This window comes from Sparus aurata, chromosome 14 (assembly GCF_900880675.1).
Source record: "Sparus aurata chromosome 14, fSpaAur1.1, whole genome shotgun sequence".
In the NCBI taxonomy this organism is placed as follows: Eukaryota; Metazoa; Chordata; class Actinopteri; order Spariformes; family Sparidae; genus Sparus; species Sparus aurata.
Window position 1 is genome coordinate 9,693,058 of NC_044200.1, and position 17,891 is coordinate 9,710,948.

At 40.5% G+C, this 17,891-nt stretch overlaps 1 protein-coding gene across 3 annotated transcripts in view; it reads left to right on the top strand.

Moving 5' to 3' along the window:
• The window catches only part of tbc1d22a (TBC1 domain family, member 22a), a 135,503-nt gene that overhangs the window by 88,851 nt on the left and 28,761 nt on the right, over positions 1–17,891 (top strand). For all 3 annotated transcript variants that reach the window (XM_030440067.1, XM_030440066.1, XM_030440065.1), the window contains exon 12: positions 5,634–5,761. In XM_030440067.1, the coding sequence (XP_030295927.1) occupies positions 5,634–5,761 (128 nt within the window). The remainder of the gene's footprint in view (positions 1–5,633; positions 5,762–17,891) is intronic.

The following is a 17,891-nucleotide window of genomic DNA, read 5'->3' on the forward strand; positions in this document are numbered from 1 at the left end:
AGTTGTGGCTAAGTTGGCTGGAAAAGTCTTTAATAGCCATTTCGTTGTCTTGCGTGTTCTTGCTTGTGCTAGCTGTAACGTTACTAACATTAGCATCCACAGATTCTGCGTCGCCCACATAGTTTTCTCCATGTCGTCTCAACCAGGTGAGTTTTCAGATTTGTCGTGCTACCGATGTACTTGATAGCTGTTCTACAGACCTTACATATGGCCAGACTTTTGTCCAAATGTCCCTCTTTCTTAATAAATCCAAATCTCTTCCAAACTTTAGATTTCAGATTAGCTGGTGCATTGTAAACAGTGTCAGAGTTGTCAGACATGCTGTTGTTCCTGTGGTTTTTCCCTCGGAATCTCACGTTGACGTTGAACCTTTTACGAAAGTTGAGAGAGTAGCTGCAGAATTAGCAGCAAAGCTTCAGTCAACTGATACATAACTTTAGAATCGGGCCATCGACCGGTTAATGGTCAATTTAAATCGATACAGGGGTCCGCGTATCGATGTAGTCTCATCTTTAATGTTAAAACCGGTGACTGATTCGTATTGGTGAATCTTTACACTCCTAATAATTAAGTAAGCAAGCATTTCTTCCAAAGTCAAGAGGTAGCATATATGTAACTAACAAGAGTAAATTAGTTTGTGTGGTTAAAGATTAAACATGATGTTACTTTTTACCTCAAAAAAGCTTCAAACAAAGTCCTAGGAAAGTAAGATGTTACTGTGTTATTGTTTGAAGCTAGAAAGGTGGCAGGGTCCGCCAAATATAAATGAATTATTACAATATGAAGTTGTGTTGTCCTTTTTAAGGTCTGTTTGTTTATTCAGTTTATTCAGTCATGAAAGCAAAGAGAGTTTTTTTATTTAGATTGTTTAAGGATCTATTGTTTTAACATTATTTATAAATTCTAGTGGTAACTCCGCCTGTTATCATTGTAAACTTCACTTGTGCTTAACAAGAAAGGAAATCTTGACAGCAGTAATTAATGGGTGCGAGGATTAGCAGACGTTCAATTATATGCAAAGATTGGCACAGAGTATAGCGCGTACACATAGCGATGGCTGAGTTACAGAAAAGCAAGCGGCGGTGAACAAACAGAGCCATGTTTGCATCCACAGTATTTTGTGTTTAAATCTTGTGAGAATAAAACCAACAGAGAGATATGTAAAGGTTAAGGTGAGATGAGAACATTCTGTTTATATATAGAGAGCGATCAAGTGGAAACGTTGACTGTGAAAGAACAAGCAAATGACAAAGACTTGATATAAAGCTGCTCTTTCAGAACAGACTTAGTGAAAGTGAGATGGTGGAAGAAAAAAGGCAGTAGGAGAGAGGAAGAGAGAGAAAAAAAAGATGTGTAACTGTAATTACATTCTGTACAAAGGAGAGCACGAAGTCAGGCAGAATTTGGCGTTTTCAGCAGAATCCTGGGAGCAGCTCACTAGTCACTGTACGACCTCTGACCTCCTGCTGTCCACCCGCACTTCACCAGCCACGGGCTGCGCCCCACTGTGGAGAGCTGACTGGCTAGCATCTCACCTCCGTCCTAAACTTTAACCGGCGGTAGGAAAGGAAGACAAGACTCATCCGTCAATCAGTGTCTACAAGAGATGTCAACCTTAACCTTCCTCAGCTCCCGTGACTACGCTACCCAGCATGCCGAGCACCGTGACAGCTGGACAGCAGGTTAAAAAGTCACGGTTTTGGCACTTCGGTTTTTCCCTGTTGTTCTTTTTTTTAAATTATTATCATTATAATTTTTTTTTTTTTTTACATCTTATGATATTGAATCTCCTCTCCTCTCTTCTCCCACCGCAATAACTCCTTGTGACAAACAAAGTCTCCCTCGCATCGCACCCCCATCCCGCGCCTCTTCCTCCCCATGTTTGGTGAGGTTGCTAATATTAAGCAGAGCGAGTTCATTAGTGCAATTTAACATTGTCTAAAGTTGTTCCACTCTCTCCCCTTCTGCTTGGCAGCTAGCTAAGATCCGTCACCATGATGCATTTGCCGTTAATGAGCTCGCCTTGTTTATGCTTTTACAGCAGCATGTGATAATTAAACTGCAGAGAGGAGTGTGAAATAATCACTTTGTGTTCAGCTCGCGCCCAGCTCATGTGGTGGAGTGTGTGCGCGTGATTGTTAAACATGCATGTGCGAACAGTGCGAGACAGGTGTCATTCAAGTGTGTGTGTGTGTGTGTGTGTTTGTTTGTGTGTATGCGTTAATAATGTATGTGATGCTGGCAGGAAATATTTTATGTAATGTGTCACCAATTAAAGCTTCATGAAAACTTTATATGCGTGTGTGTGTGTGTGCTTATCAGTCAGCTCCGATTAAGAGCACTGAGTGTGAGAGAAGGGGATGCTATAGTTCCTCCCTAACTGGCTTTTTCTCATGGATTCTCTGACAGCTCTTTAATTACAGCTCTATTATGAAATGTGTGTGTGTGTGCGCATGCCCGTATGTGAGGGAGAATGAGTGTCATGGATTTGACGACTATGAAATAGGGAGTCGCTGAATACTGAGTGGTATTTTTAATCTTTTGTTAAGTAGAGAGGCATAAAACAAACATTTATCAAGAACAGAGGAAGGAACAAAGGCAGCCACTCTCTGTGTCAAAGCCCCGTACGCAGCCCCCTTATTTCAACTGACACCGCCGCTTCTCATCCATTCTTCTTAGCCAGTGCTCATGCCAGCCTGCCATACCATGACACCGACATTGACGCCGACATTTGAACTGCACACTGACACCATATTGAGACGGCCGGATGAAACATATGGTCCTCTCTCTCTCTCTCTCTCTCTCGTCCTCTGCCTTTTCTTTAAATCAAAGTCTGATTCTGGACAAACTACAGGCGGAAAAAAACAAATACAGAAGTAGACAGATGTGGACATCTAATAGCTTGCTGATGTTAATTTTTGGAAAGTGGTGCCTCGCCTTGACTGATTATCATATGCAGCTGTTTCTTGGTGTTTTTCCCAGCTGTTATTGATGGCAGAGAAGTTAGATTAATGTGCACAGAAGAATCCATCATGTCTACTTTAAAGAATGAGTCTGGTGATCAACTCAATTTTTCTCGTTACGAACGACACCAATGAATAGACCAGAAACAACAATGACCACTTAAAAGTGTTGACTGTGAAGCTAAAACCTGATGTTAAACGTGACACCTGCAGTTGCACCAAGTATGTATTAATCTGCTTGGAGAAATGGTTCTAAACAAAAACATAATTTACTCCCGTTTGAGTAATTTTTACAAAAAGCTACAATGCCCAGCCGTTTTAGGAAATAATGTAGTCATTTTCTTAAAATTGAAGTTTATATTTTTGACATGTTTTCACGTCATAAGTAGAAGCAAACTAGCTTTGGGCTAAAAGTCAGACAGGCTGTCGTATTGAAAGACGGACAAACTCATTCCTGTTTCCTGTCTTTTCCTTGCATTTTTTTTAAGTAACAAATATATACACACATTATTGCGAGCCTTACCCTTTAAAGGACAAGTTAACCATAGGTAAAAACTACGGTCATTATCTATTCACTCCCATGCTGATGGTAAGTCAGGTGAAGTTTTATAGTCGACACATCAGTTGTGGAGCTTCACACCAAAGGGTATTGTAGTATTCTCCTCGACAGCTTTATTGGGTGAACTTAACCTTTAAGTTAGAAGAACTTGAACTTGTTGTGACTCCCTCTCCTCAAAGTCACTGCTGTCATACTGATGATTGGTCACAAGTTCTCTGCCCCATAAACCAGAAATGTGTGAGTTAGTGTGACTTGATTATCAGCCCGACTCTGGCTGAAATTTGGCAACATCAGCCTTAACAAACAGAACGGAAAATAGCAGTAAATATTTCACTGGGACAGGATTAATATTGCCGAGGTGGATAGACAATATTTGCTGTTCTTCTCCTTGGCAACTGCCAAAACAATCACACGTGACCATTGTTACACAGAGCTCATACTGCAAACAGGAAAATGCTGCTTGCCTCGTAGAAAAACTGAAAAGATACATTCCAAAATACAAAATGTCTGTTTGGAGAGCATTTGAATTATACGTGCCTGACATTAAGTATTTATGACTTCAATTAGTACTGAGGTAGACATGCGTATGGGCCTTGCCTTGGATTTAAATCAGGCTTGTGAATTATGAAAATAACCCTTCATCCCTTTAACAAAAAGATAAATAAAAAAATGTAAGTCCCTGCAGGCACTTGAAGAGGTTTTGCACCGACTGACCTTGTATGACAGAAATGGAGCGTTTCAATCAGCTGCTACTGGAAGCTCTAACGTCAAAGAGATAATAAACACACACCCTATACGTTATATAAACACGCCCTCTGTCCTCACCTCTGGATGCCATTGACTTACAGTATACACACTGTTTCTCACCGGACTGACACGCAATTGCTTCGGAGCTGCTTCGGAGCTTCGTCTACCACCGAATACACTCTCTTCTCTCATCTCAGGTTGGTGTGCAGCTTTGCTGAGACAATTCTGGTAGCTCTGTAATTACATCTCTATTATGAGAAAGAGGCTGTGTGCGTGTGACTGCAGTAGTTAGTAACAGAGCGGAGCGTTATGAAAGAATCTGTCTACCTACACACTTGTTACTGTCACCATTACTAGAGCAAGATCCTGAGGGAATCTTTCTCCTTATAAACATTCCGCATCTCTTTTATTTTCTTTTGCTCGTCTTCATGCAAATGAAGATAAAAGAAGAAGAATTTAATCTATCCGTGATATTGAGGGTTTTTTTTTTTTTTCAATTTGATGTCCTTGCATGTCAAGGTATTACAGAAAATCTACTGGCCCAGTTTTAATTAAACTTGGTGGAAGGATGTAGCATAGACCAAGGAAGAATCCATTAATGAGCAGATCCACATTATGAGAATAGTACACAAATACACCTGGTGATATGGCCTTACAATTATATTGCAATATTTTTAGGCTATGTCATGATACACTATATATAATACATTACATAAGATAAATGGGAAATCTCCTCAAAAGCTCATTATTAATACTACAAAATAAAATACCTTGATGTCGTCAATGTGTGAAAATTGTAGCAATGACTATTGGTGCTTAATAAATAATCATCAGTAATGTGAATAATAGTGACTAAGTGGGTAAAGACAATCGTTTAAAAAAGTAAAACAGTCTGGTAAGTTCAGACAGTGACATCACTTTACTGGAATGCAGCCTTTATGTCATGTCACAATACGACAATATCCACGACCTAAGATGACATATAGTCTAATATCACATAAATTATATAAAAAAATGCCACACATCTTGGAATATACACATCTTCAGTAGTGAAAAAACAGAGACGATTGTAGAAATATGATGACTCCATAGCAGAATCAGCAGTCTCATGTATCAGTCATCCTCACATTACACATGTGGTTGCTCAAACTTCACACAGAAAGTGGTGTAGGATTGTAACAACGCTGTTTCTGTGTTGCTGTGGAGATGCAAGTGCACACATCATGAGAAAAATGTATAGTGGTTGTGTGTGCACATTTGCATATCATACAGCAGAAAAGTGGACCACTGGCCCCCGACTGAAGTCTGTGTTCTGTGAGCGCCCTTCTAGTTTTTCAAATGTGATTATTATTATTTTTCGACAGAGTCTGTGCACCGCCATATGCAGCAGTATGAGGTGGAGTACCTGCAGTTTGCCTTCCGCTGGATGAACAACCTCCTGATGAGGGAGCTGCCACTTCGCTGCACGATCAGACTGTGGGACACCTACCAGGTACAAATCGACACACACGCAGCAAAAGCCACTGTTATTGTGCCTTTTTGTTATTCGTCCATTTCTATCTATTTGGCTCTGCATGGGGTCTCAGATTTGGGATATTCTCTAAAAATGACATCCATGATTGCTTCAGAAGTGGGTGCTTTTGTAATTCCTACCAACCCAGATGGCATGATGCAACATGATACAGATATTTTATTTTAACGAAGGTGTTTAATCATGGCAGCTTTCTCTATGGTCGCCTGAATTATACAGAATTTATAATAAAGCCCCGCCACACACACAACTGACACATTTTATTGCTCTCTATTGCACTATTCTCCCCCTGGAAGCTCAACCCTGCCTAAACCAGTTCCGGTTGACTTCCTGTATGGGTGAGGACCACGGAGACTGAATTCTGTGCCGAGGTCCTGGCACTATGTAATTGCATCTTCTTATTTATTTATTTATTTATTTATTTATCTTCATTTGCACTAAAATTTTTCCTGATTTTGTTGTACTGTTGTTGTTTGTGCGGTATCCTTGAGTGCTTTGAAAGGCGCCTTTAAATAAAGTTTATTATTATTAGTATTGGCTCTTTAGTCGTTAGCATAACTGGATGAGTTGATTAGCTTAGTGTTAGCACAACACATATGGTGTGAGATAGTGCTGGCGTTTAGTAGTAGCGCAGAAACATAAAAAAAAAAAAAAATTGTGAGAAAACAGAAGTTTTTGCTATTTGACTCAGTGGTTCCATTTAATTTTTTATGGCTGCTCTGTTTTTTGTGTGTAAGTGTGCCTAGATGTGTAGCTGTGAGACAGAGCAGGATCTTAATCCCATTCAAGCACATTGGGCCCTGTTCATTTCGCTGCCCTTTCACATTTACACACAGCTTAATAGGCGGCACCTACAACCACTGCAGATTGTTAACCTCAGTTTGCGCTGTCAATAACACCTAATGACTGCTATTGATTCGGTGGGGTGTGTGTGTATATGTCAGAACGTGTGTGGATAGTCCGGGGCCTGAGCTCAGTGCGTATAATGGATTTTCCAGTTGGCGCAGTGGTTGAGAGTGTAATACATGTGGCTGCAGTGTTTGCTTAGGTGAGGACAGTGGGGAGAAGGATCATCAAAATGAATGGAGAGTTCATTTGTGGCACAACAAAAATGAACTCAACTGTGGTAAATGGTTTCACGAACATACCAATGATTGTTTTCTTCTTTTTTAAAATCTCTGTTTGTTCTTCTCTGTTTGTTGAGATCAGATTGTATAAAATGCAGGTATCCATGTCATATTTGTTGTTGTTTATATTTGCTTAGATGTCATTTTTAAGTGTACCTCCTTCGAGAACTTCGAGATTCCACTGAACCATTCTCTGTTGCATTCCAGTCAAGGCATGGCCACTCGAGCTGATCGCATTCATTCTCGCAGTTCTCATGTTGTCCACATTTCAAAAGCAGCTAGGCGCTGTGCTTGGCAGAGAATACGTACCTGCTTCTTTTATTAATTTTTTTGACAGAGGCCACATCAAATTGCACCTAGCAGATTGAAGCCGACAAAGTCACACAGGAATAGCTTAGAGCATTTCTTTGAATTAAACTCTTTGTGCAGACTTGGGATTGTATTTCACTTAACTACATCAACATTAGATCACAGCCTGTGGCACCAGTCCAGTAGGAGTTGGAAGGAGGAGGATCTTTGACAAAATGGACGGCGAGAGTTTCATTCTGAAAGTTTATCACCATTTACACAAATGTGACCCAGTAGATGTTGAATTCTTATCTAGTAGCAGCACCTATATGAGGTTGCAGTTTGAAGAAGGAGTTAGTGAGGGAGGGGTGAGTGAAGGCTGAGTGAAGGCTGATTTAGAGGAGTAAGAGATCAAAAGTAAAGTAGGTAGTTGGAGGATGAGAGGGGATAGAAAGAGAAAGGGTTGACAGTGTCAAGTTAGATTTAAACACAAGAGAAAATTGGAAGACATTAAATAATGTACAGAAAATATGTAACCCTTGACACATTTCAGCGTACGGATGAAGTTTGTGGTCTACAGCCTTCAACAAATCATAGCTTGGATGAATAAATACCAAATGAATCATGCCTAAATCTTTATGAACTCTGAATGAACTTTGGGCAGCATGAGATAGATTGCAACTGACAGGTAAAAGCCATGTAACTGCAAGGATGGTATTTTTCTTTCCGTGACTTACTTGAATTAAAACACCATGGCCCCATTTTTTTCTGGTAAAGTGTCCTGCATTTTCTAATCTCTCTCTCTCTCTCTCTCTCTCTCTCTCTCTCTCTCTCTCTCTCTCTCTCTCTCTCTCTCTCTCTCTCACTCTATAGATAGATAGATAGATAGATATAACGTTTTACTTAACTAAAAGCGCAAGGTCCAAGCCAATCTTTCAACATGGTATGACTAATAATATAATTTAAAAATATTTTTTTTCTTAACATTTCATGAAACTTTTAATAATTTTTTTGTTTTGTTTTTTTTACAAAAATTTCAAATTTCTAATCCTACAAAGCACTTTTAATATTTAAATTATTCAGCATTACCAGTCCTTCCAGTGATTCATCGTATAATCCCACCTTCAGTAATTGATTCCCGCCAGCAAAGATTCTCTTCCCTTGCTGCTGGGTCAGCTACAGTGCAGTCCTCGAGTACTGAACACTCCCAAGTCCTCCAGTTTAAGTGCAGTCTCTCAACTCACATGACTTGTACTGTGGGAACAGTGATTTGTTGGCCAAAGAAAACCCATTTCTCTCATAAAAACTCAAGAGCAGCACTATGTTTTCATGAACCCGCCTCTGGTCAGGCATCCTTTATAATTACTGATGGAAACTGAATTTGTTCTTGTAAAGGATGGATACTAAATCACTGCAACAGATTCCAGTGCTCTCACATTTAGCAAGTTTGTTGTCTTGCGTCTGACTGAAGTGCAGCCATTTGGCAGCTGTTGTATAGTGCTAAAGGGACGTTAAAGGAGTATTTACAGTGGAGACATAGGAATTGTGGATCGTGGGGACTTCTCTCTCACGTATTGTCTTCTTAAACACTACCAAATTGTCTGACACACTGGCATGTTGTCCAACACATAATGGGTCTTTAATGGGTTACTAGTAATTGACGTAATTCTTGATGAGTGAATGGGGTGAGTGTGAGAGATGAACATGTGGAGAAATGCTTTATGTTTGTACCAGGACATTTATGAAGACAGCACATTGGAACCTGTGTGTAACCTTTACAATTCACTGGATTATCCTTTTAAAGTAAACCTTTTTATTACATGCCTGTGATTAAGAAATTCTAGCCTTTACCTGACTCAGCTCTACTGTTAAGTAGTCTTTGTTATGAGTGATGTCTGTATGATACAGGGTTCCCCCTACATGTAATTGACTGTGGCGCACCTCCACGGCAAAATAAAAGCCGCCACACCTTCAAAATTCAGGCATAAATAAGTCCAGTGTTAGAGAAAGGAAATATTTTACCGTCGTCTTCCACCGCAGTCTTTGACGTTAAATAGCATGGTGGATATTTCGCTTGATAATTAGCTAGAGGATTAAATGGTCACTTAGAGCAGAGTCCTGCTCGGGTCACCGCATCCGACCAGTTTTCCGACACAATTTACATTCCGCACCCGAGCTGACCCGGTATAAATTGATACCGACGCCCGAAGGGAAATTGGACGGACGCAAGTTTTAAAAGTGAAAATAAGACAGTGTGGGGAATGTAAGTTCTGGGAGGGCGCAAGCGCGCATGAATGAGCTCATATGAAATATAAATGCTTATCATTTGTGTCGCTAATAATGACTGATGATAAGTGACGCCTTGAAAATGGCAATTGTAAAACCTGACCCACCTCTCCAGGCGTCCGCATGTCCTGCATCTGTGTCCGACACAGTAGCCTACATTATTTTTCACCCGTGCAGGACTCTGACTTAGATAACTCCTCTCTTGAAACAAATATTAAAAATAGCATTTCTTTACAATATTAGATTTCATGATGGCTGTGTGAGAGCATTATAACCAGAGAAAAAAAAAAGAAATTCCCTAAGTAGCCTATGACACAAGTATAAATATTACAGTATGATGACCCAAACTGACCACCCCCCCTGCACGCCACAGTCTCACAAAATACTGGGGGAAATGCTGTGATAGCCATAGGAACGAGAAGTTGTTTTTCATTACGCATCATCAGTTTGGAGGTCGGGATAAAATGTTCATCCTTCAGAAAGAAGAAAAATAAATGAAAAAGAAACAATTCAACAGACAAATACAGTCAGAGAGACCCACCAAGTAATGAGGGAACAGAAAGTACTACTTTCAAAATGGTTTTACATCATTATAGAAAATAATACCTTTTCCAGACATTTAGTTACAGTCCATGTCTCATTTCCTGAACATGATTCAAACTTGACGTCACAACTGTGGTTACAGTTATAGATGAGATAAAGCCACAGCCTGGGTTTAAGTTGAATTCACTGGGATTTTAAATCATATTGCTGATTTGTAGATTTACACAATCAATGTTTGTTTGAACTGCCACCTAATAGAGGAATAATTTTATGACAATGTTGTCACTATGAGAGTATGGGTTAGTATCATTACCATATGCCTTTAAGCCATGGGCGACCATTTTGCAGATGATGTGGTCCTGGCTTCTGGATTGCTTTCATCTGGTTGGGAGTAAGTGAGCCACAAGTGAGGGAGTTTAAATATCTTTGGTTCTTGTTCACAAGTGAAGGCAGAGTGGCCGCACCTGAGCTGGACTTCCTTGGTGCTATGCTCATACTTGCGCCATCCACAAGTCTATAAAAGAAACAAGGAATGAATGATTAAATGGTGTTGTTACTTTGTCGTGGCTTGACAGAAACGCTAGTACACATCACACTTGTAATCCATCCTTTAAATATTTGATGTTTGACAGCGTTGCTTGGTTAGCAGGCCCCATGCGCCCTTTCAGACAATACACAAACACGGACATACACCTTTTCTGGCAGGCTCTGTCACAGTCCCTCACCTCCAGCCCTACCCTGGTTGGGATATAAGGCCATTCTCACGAAACTTTCAGTAGAGCTGGCTGCAAGGCACAAAGCTGTTCTAGTCTGTTCTGTTTTGCGCTTTCCTATTGTCCTTTTTTCAACTATTTCTTTAAAAGCTCTTTTCAGTGTCCTCTCTTATAATTATCTTTCTTCTCAATACCTTCAAAATTCACTCCTCTTTCCTTCCTTTACCTTCATGTCCTTAACCTCTGGCTCTTCTCCACCACATACAACCAGATGAGAGATTTGGAGCACTTAAACATATGATATGTAGCATTTATTTCAGTGTCTAAAAACGACACGCCAATGTAATATGTTTTTTCTTAAATGATGTACTTACATTATCCCCAGTTTTTCCAACAGTGCTCAAACCCAGTGAAATCTGTAGTTTTATTCGAGTTGTGGTGCATTTCATTTGGTTGATGTCCCTAACAGAGAGGGTGAGGAAGGTGCTAATGCATCACCTCATCTGTCAACTCGGATAAACTTTCATCGACAGTTGTGGTTTTTAAACCACAAAGACAACAGCTCCCATGATCTCACACTACTTCTTGATGTCTTCAGACTATGACTGCTGTTTTCACTGTTTTGATTAAGAAACCCCTATCGGCAGAAATTACATATCGTGCAAATTAAATTAATTGGATATGCTCCACAAAATGATTTCTCAGTGCTCAAGGATTAATAAATCACCCTTGATTAGAATTCTTTTGGTTAAACAAGCCCGTTCCTCGCCTTGTCAGTATGTTTTCTTGTTTTGTTGAGCGTTTGTCATGCTTTACTGACCTTACCTCTGATACAGGGCTGTATGGTTGTTGATTTGGCCCCATTTCAATACATCCAAATTAATTGTTAATGTCTAAACAAACTGGATTTCTTAACTAAATGAATGTGGCTCTTTGACAAGTGTTCTTAAAACATGTCCTCGATTCACTACAAGAAAAGAGTTTCAGGCCTTGTAAGGACAAAAAAAACACAAAAAAACAAGTGTCTGAGTTCTGTCTCAACTGCTGATAATAAACAGAAAGACCTTGTCCTTTGCCACTGTGTGTGTGTGTGTGTGTGTGTGTGTGTGTGTGTGTGTGTGTGTTCCAGGGGAGATTTTAACCTGAGTGTTGTAATGTCTCCACTGTGGTCTTCTCTCTGCGGTGTGGCCATCTGTTCAATAGCCTGATCCAGCACGAGACAACGCTTCCTCCGTCTTCCTCTCTATTTCTGTCATCTTCTCCCTCTGCTTTCCTATCTGCAGCATCTTCTCGATATCATGCTATTTTTTTCTCATTCTTTTTCTGTCCCTGTCTTTGGTTTATTTCGTCAACAGTGTTGCTGTACCTTTTTCCGCTTTTTCTTGATTTGTCACTGTTGATCTTAAGAAGCGGTAGAAACAAAGAGAAAAACAGAAAAAACAGTGATTTAGAGCAGAACACAAACATTCACACTCACCTCTCCTCCCCGGCCGGCAGGCAGGCAGGCAGGCAGACAGACAGACGGATGGACAGACAGGGACCAAATTATCCCTGTTGCATGGAGCATGAAATTAGCAAGTAGCTCAGTGTGGCAGCATTAGCATGGCTGTTAAAGGGATACCGTGACATTTTCAGGTTGTGAAATGTGGCCCTTTTCCATATGGACGGGTGAACTTCCCGAGCAGGGAGCTGTTCAGTGTTGTTAGCTGGCCGTGTTAAAGACCACTGTGAAAGATGTGATCAAATGTGTCGAATCCTGGTGGAAAATGTGGGTAATTTAGTGCAAGAGAGGTCAGAAGATTAGCAAAGATTGAGATTAAAGAGCACAGGCTAATGAATCAGATACACATGTTGTATTCAGTGGTCCTTGTATGTTACTTTGATGTAATACAGCACTTACTTCAATTGTCGATAGAAATTAAAGTAAATTAACTTAAGTACTATACATTCTATGCTTCTACTCCGTTACACTTCATAGTTCTTAAAAAATTATCAGAATTGTTAAAGTTAAGATGTTTAATCCGTTAATCCATGTACAGGCAAATATTTTGATAACTGATTTTTTTTTTATTAATATACAGACTTGTCAGCAGAATTAATCAAAAATGGAAATAATAATGAATTCAATAAATTGAAAGTCCTAATAAAGACCACAAATTTGTGTCGCAGAACTTCTTCTTTTCTTATTTCCTCTCCCATTAAACTAACTATGACCACACAGTTTTATCTTGGGGGGCCCAATCCCTAGATTGGGAACCCCTGCGCTAAATTACCTAGCTTTAAGGTAATTAAAACTAGCTCCACCAATGGCAGGGAAATGCTGTTTACACATGGATCAATCCCTTGTTGATAATAAATATGTACCTCTACTCAATTATCACCACTGATCTCAATATATTTTCTCATGCGGCCTCAGTCTAACGTTTTTAACTGTCACTTTCCTTTCATTAAAACCTCATCTTGTCTGCTAGTGCACTTTTTATCGTGAGGCCTATTTTGGTACGCTCTTATTTTCTTGATATCTTTTATGCACTAACTTTACAATTCCGGCACTTTCACATTTTAATATAAGCCGCATGCTTTGATTAAATAAAATTAAGTGAAAGGCAATGACGGAGATAGAAAATTAGATTTAACAGCACTTGGGAATTTGATAAAAGATTCAATTCTGGTGGTGAGAAAGCTGGTGAGACAGATATTTGCATTTTTACAGACATAGTGTATTTGGACCTTACCTTTAGATTTTTTCTGCTTCTAGGAGAGTAGGAGATTTCTCTTTTAACCCAAAGGGCACAGGAAAGCTACTAAAGTGGTTCTACATGTAATGTGTGAAGTTATGTAACTGGGTGCTTCTTTGGTCACATATTTGAAAAACCCTTTGAGTATCACACGCACGGACTCGTAAAATTAAAATGCTGCATGGCCTTGAGTATCAACCAAACAGATTCATTCTTTCCTTCCAGTGTTGGAGATGAATGATAGGAAGGAAATAGCAAAACAGAGGCAGCCATTGAGCTTGAATTTCTTTGACAGCATTGTTTAATCAAAAACAGAATTGTTTCTCGCAAGTAAGACCAAGAGGAATAACCTTTCTAAATGCGGCGCCTCAGCTTGATATATTTTAGCTCGCTCACAAATTTGTGCCAAAGTCAATTATCAGACTACACAAGAGATACATGCTCTCTTGAATATGAATAAAACACTTACCTGCCAGCTCAATAACAGGGAGATTGAGTCACCGTCCCAGGGGAAGCGGCCCTCCTCGCACCTCCTTGCCTCTCTGTCTTCTATCCGTGGTAATGTTTGGCCTCGTGGTCACCACGAACAATAAGACGGGCCCCTGAAGACCGGACCCCGATCATCCACACACCGGCTGTCCTCCAATAAATGCACACACTCGCTCATAAAATCCTCCTCTTTGTCTGTCTCGGCATGAAACTAACATAAGCTGTGCCATGGTAGCGTTAATGGAGAAGTTAATGTGTTGCGTTGGATCGTTTCCAATTATCTTATTACTGTTGTTCTGCAAATGAACTTAATTTCCAAATACAGTACATACTGTATACCAATGTATGCATTTACCCACTCATTACAGACACCTTTATAGGCTTTTGTTTCAAAATGTAGCATACACAGAAAGGGAGAGGTGGAACAACACAGCAGGGATCTGTAATGGACTGAATCCATGGCAAGGTGGGAATTCTAATTTTATTATTTTTTTGTTGCTTTTCCCCCCTCTGATTAACCTCAGTGCTTGGCAATTTAAAATGTAGCCTAAAGCAAGACATCACAGACACAGAAACGGTGCTGAAGAAATTTAAATGTTGGTCACTTTTTCCCCTCCATACTCCATCCTTCTTCAGTTTTTTTTTTAAATGGATTGCATCACGACCTGACTTTTGCCATACCCTGCCATCAGCCCTCTTTGCCTTATAGTCTTTAAAATGTATCCTGCAGTCACAAACTCCTCCCCCGCTATCCCAGCTTGTAGGTGTGAATTACCCGAGGGGAATACTTGTACAGCTTGTAACAGTTAATGTCACCTTTCACAAATCACTGCCGCAGTCGGGCTCAGACACGTAAAACATGAAGAGAGCTTTAAAAGTACAACTGGAGCATAGGCGTATTTTATCTGTGTAATTGTTGCATCTGCTCGTTCATCATCACCTTTTCACCTTGTCTGGAGTCAGTTCATCAGGGTATGGAGTTAGTCCCACGTCAGGCGGCGTTTGTTTTTGAGGGATGAGACTTGTCAGACAGACAGCACAGCAGTTTAAAGACAGTGACATTGCAAAACTTCCTCTCAATCTGTATTCTACATTCCCTTTCCCTCCTTTCTTTACCTTTAGCCTCCCACCCTCTCTGTCTCTCAGGCACTCACCCTTCTGTCCCCCCCCGTTGTACCCGTATCCCCCCTTTTCTCCCACTGTTCTCCTCCCACCTCCTCCCCCCGCTTCCTCACTTCTCTGATCAGCAGCGCTTGTCAGTCAGTCTCGCTTGTCTCAACCAATATGGCTGCCCTGACACAAGGGGGTGGGGGGTGGAGGGCCGGGCATAACAGTGGAGCTGGAGACGAGGTAGACACAAGTTTGATGGAGTCACCTTGGCTCCCATGACAAACTTTATTTGGAAAATCATAACGACGAGAAAGCCTTCAGCTGAAGCGGCAGCAGTGGTTGGTAGGGCAGGAGGAAGTCACACAGAGAGAAATGGGCTGAGAAATGGAGCTAAGAGATGTTGGTGTTGATGTTTCACACTGTAACATTTATTTCCACCAAGAGAAGATGGACTTTTTTGTACATTGCATTGTGAAAATGTTTATGAACAGGAGCAGTTATGGCCACCATTATTAATTGCATACCTTACGTTTTTCTTGTGTTTACTGTGAGTTAAATATGGTGCAAGAGCCAAAGTCCTTCTAGGTAACTCTTTGCAGTGCCCCTGGACAGTTATTTTTAGGTGATCGAGACCAGGCCCATATCTAAATGAATGAGGAGAGAGCTGTATCTTAATTTCCTGTGGTCACTGGGAAATAAAAACTGCATGTATAGAATCAACAGTCCACCTTTCCCACATTTTATACCTGTACTAAGCGTGCTCATGGTTTCACAACACATTCTTTTACGGCTCAATCCAGAGGGCAGTGACCTGATGGCCTCAGCTTATCCCACCAGAGCACTTGAACAAATACGAATTTAATGTCAAATGTTTGAATAACCTCAACTTTCTTAGTATTCCTGTGCGTTACATATCCTCTTTATCCATAGCTGTAAGAAGTCCATCTGAAGCCGCACCAATTGGTTGACAGCTGGCTTTTGGGAGCAAGGAGCAGGATATGTTTTGTGCCCTGACATTTAGGATTTTTTTTTTATTCAAAATGCTTGAAATTGTTTGTCTCCTCTCTGGTCTCTGCAAGAGCTGCATATTGATTGTATTAGCTTAGCATAGCTTAGCATAAAGACTCGAAGCAAGGTGGAAACTGTTTGCCTGGCTCACTCCAGTGATAAAAAAATACACCTTCAGCCCCTCTGAAGCTCACTTAATCACATGTATCTTTGTTTAACATAAATTAATACACACATACTGTAGTGCGACTCACAGCCAGGTAGTTTTAAAACCAGGAAACAGCTGATCACAGCAGTCAGTCCATCACTTCGTCCGCGGACATTAAGATAAGCAACTGGACAGCCGCTGGGATCCAGGAGATGCTAGTGTCTCCTCGGTCTCTGTAGCTGTTTGGTTCTGCTTGTTGTTGTAGCGGCAAGCTAGAAATGGTTGCTACTTTCAAATTAAAAGCTAAGAACTCCAATGGGGTAAATGGTCTTGCATTTTTATAGCGCTTTTCCAGTCTAACGACAGCTCAAAGCACTTTACAGTACATGCTATTCACCCATTCACACACACATTCATACACTGATGAAGGAGGCTGCCATGCACGGCAGGAGCAATTTGGGGTTCAGTATCTTGCTCAAGGACACTTCGACATGCAGCTTGGGGGAGCCGAGATTCGAACCAGTGACTTTCCGATCACTAGACGACCCGCTCTACTCACTGAGCCAATGGGTGCAGTGGGTGTCACCGTTCACAGCCCAACTTCGAGCTTCACATCACGTCACATGTTTACGCCTACCCCAGAGGCGGCTTTTGGAAAAGGAGGAATATTACGCCTCCGTTTTAAAAAGATAGGCCAGCACATTGCCGCCCTTACCTTGGAGCAAATGTGCCATCTTTTCTGTCTAAAAAGGGCTACTGTTCCTTTTTAAAATTCTGTTTTTTCAACATATTTTTGGGGGTATCCAAACACTTTCTCTTTGAGCATTATAAACTGACAATAGTTTCAGCCATCCCTTAATTGCTTTTTATTATGTCATTGATTCAGAGATACATCAAAATTTCCTCCGGCCTAAAATGACTGAATCATTCCAAAATCCAAAGTTGTTCCATTTGTGATGATCAAATGGCAAAAATAGCTTAATGAAGGACTTTTTCTTACAATGAATCATTTGTGATTGTGATTTGATTAGACATTTAAATGGTTCAGTGCTAAAATGTCATCTTTGATTAATGCATTGAAGGCCTTCCCGGTCAAGTAAAGACAAAATGTTAAAGATTTTTATTTTCATTGAGCATTCTAATCCCACTACATACTGTTCCGTTTATAGACTTCCATGACGTTTCCATGACATATTGTGAGAGCAGAGGATAGATGGATGGCGGTCTGGATTTTAGAGTTTCACATTCCTTCAGAGTTCATTTGGCACAAACCAAGAACTCACACACACTCTCACACAATCACAGGGAAAACCTCGTAGAAGAAAGGAAATTAAAACTGCAAATCTTTAGGGACTGATAAACATTGTGCTCCCATATGCCACTCATACAATCTCTGTGTGTGTGTGTGTGTGTGTGTGTGTGTGTGTCAAAGAGAGCGTATGTTTGCCTGCTTCAGTTGTTTGGATTGGAGCTGCAAGGTTAGACCAACAAGCCAATCACCTGCCAGTTTACAACTCACATCACGCTACGCTTCGCTGTTCACAAACACCCTTGTTTTTTTTGTTGTTGTTGTTTTTTCCTCCCTCAACACACTCCGTAATCTCTCTTCTATTGCTCACTGTCTCTCTCTCACACACACAC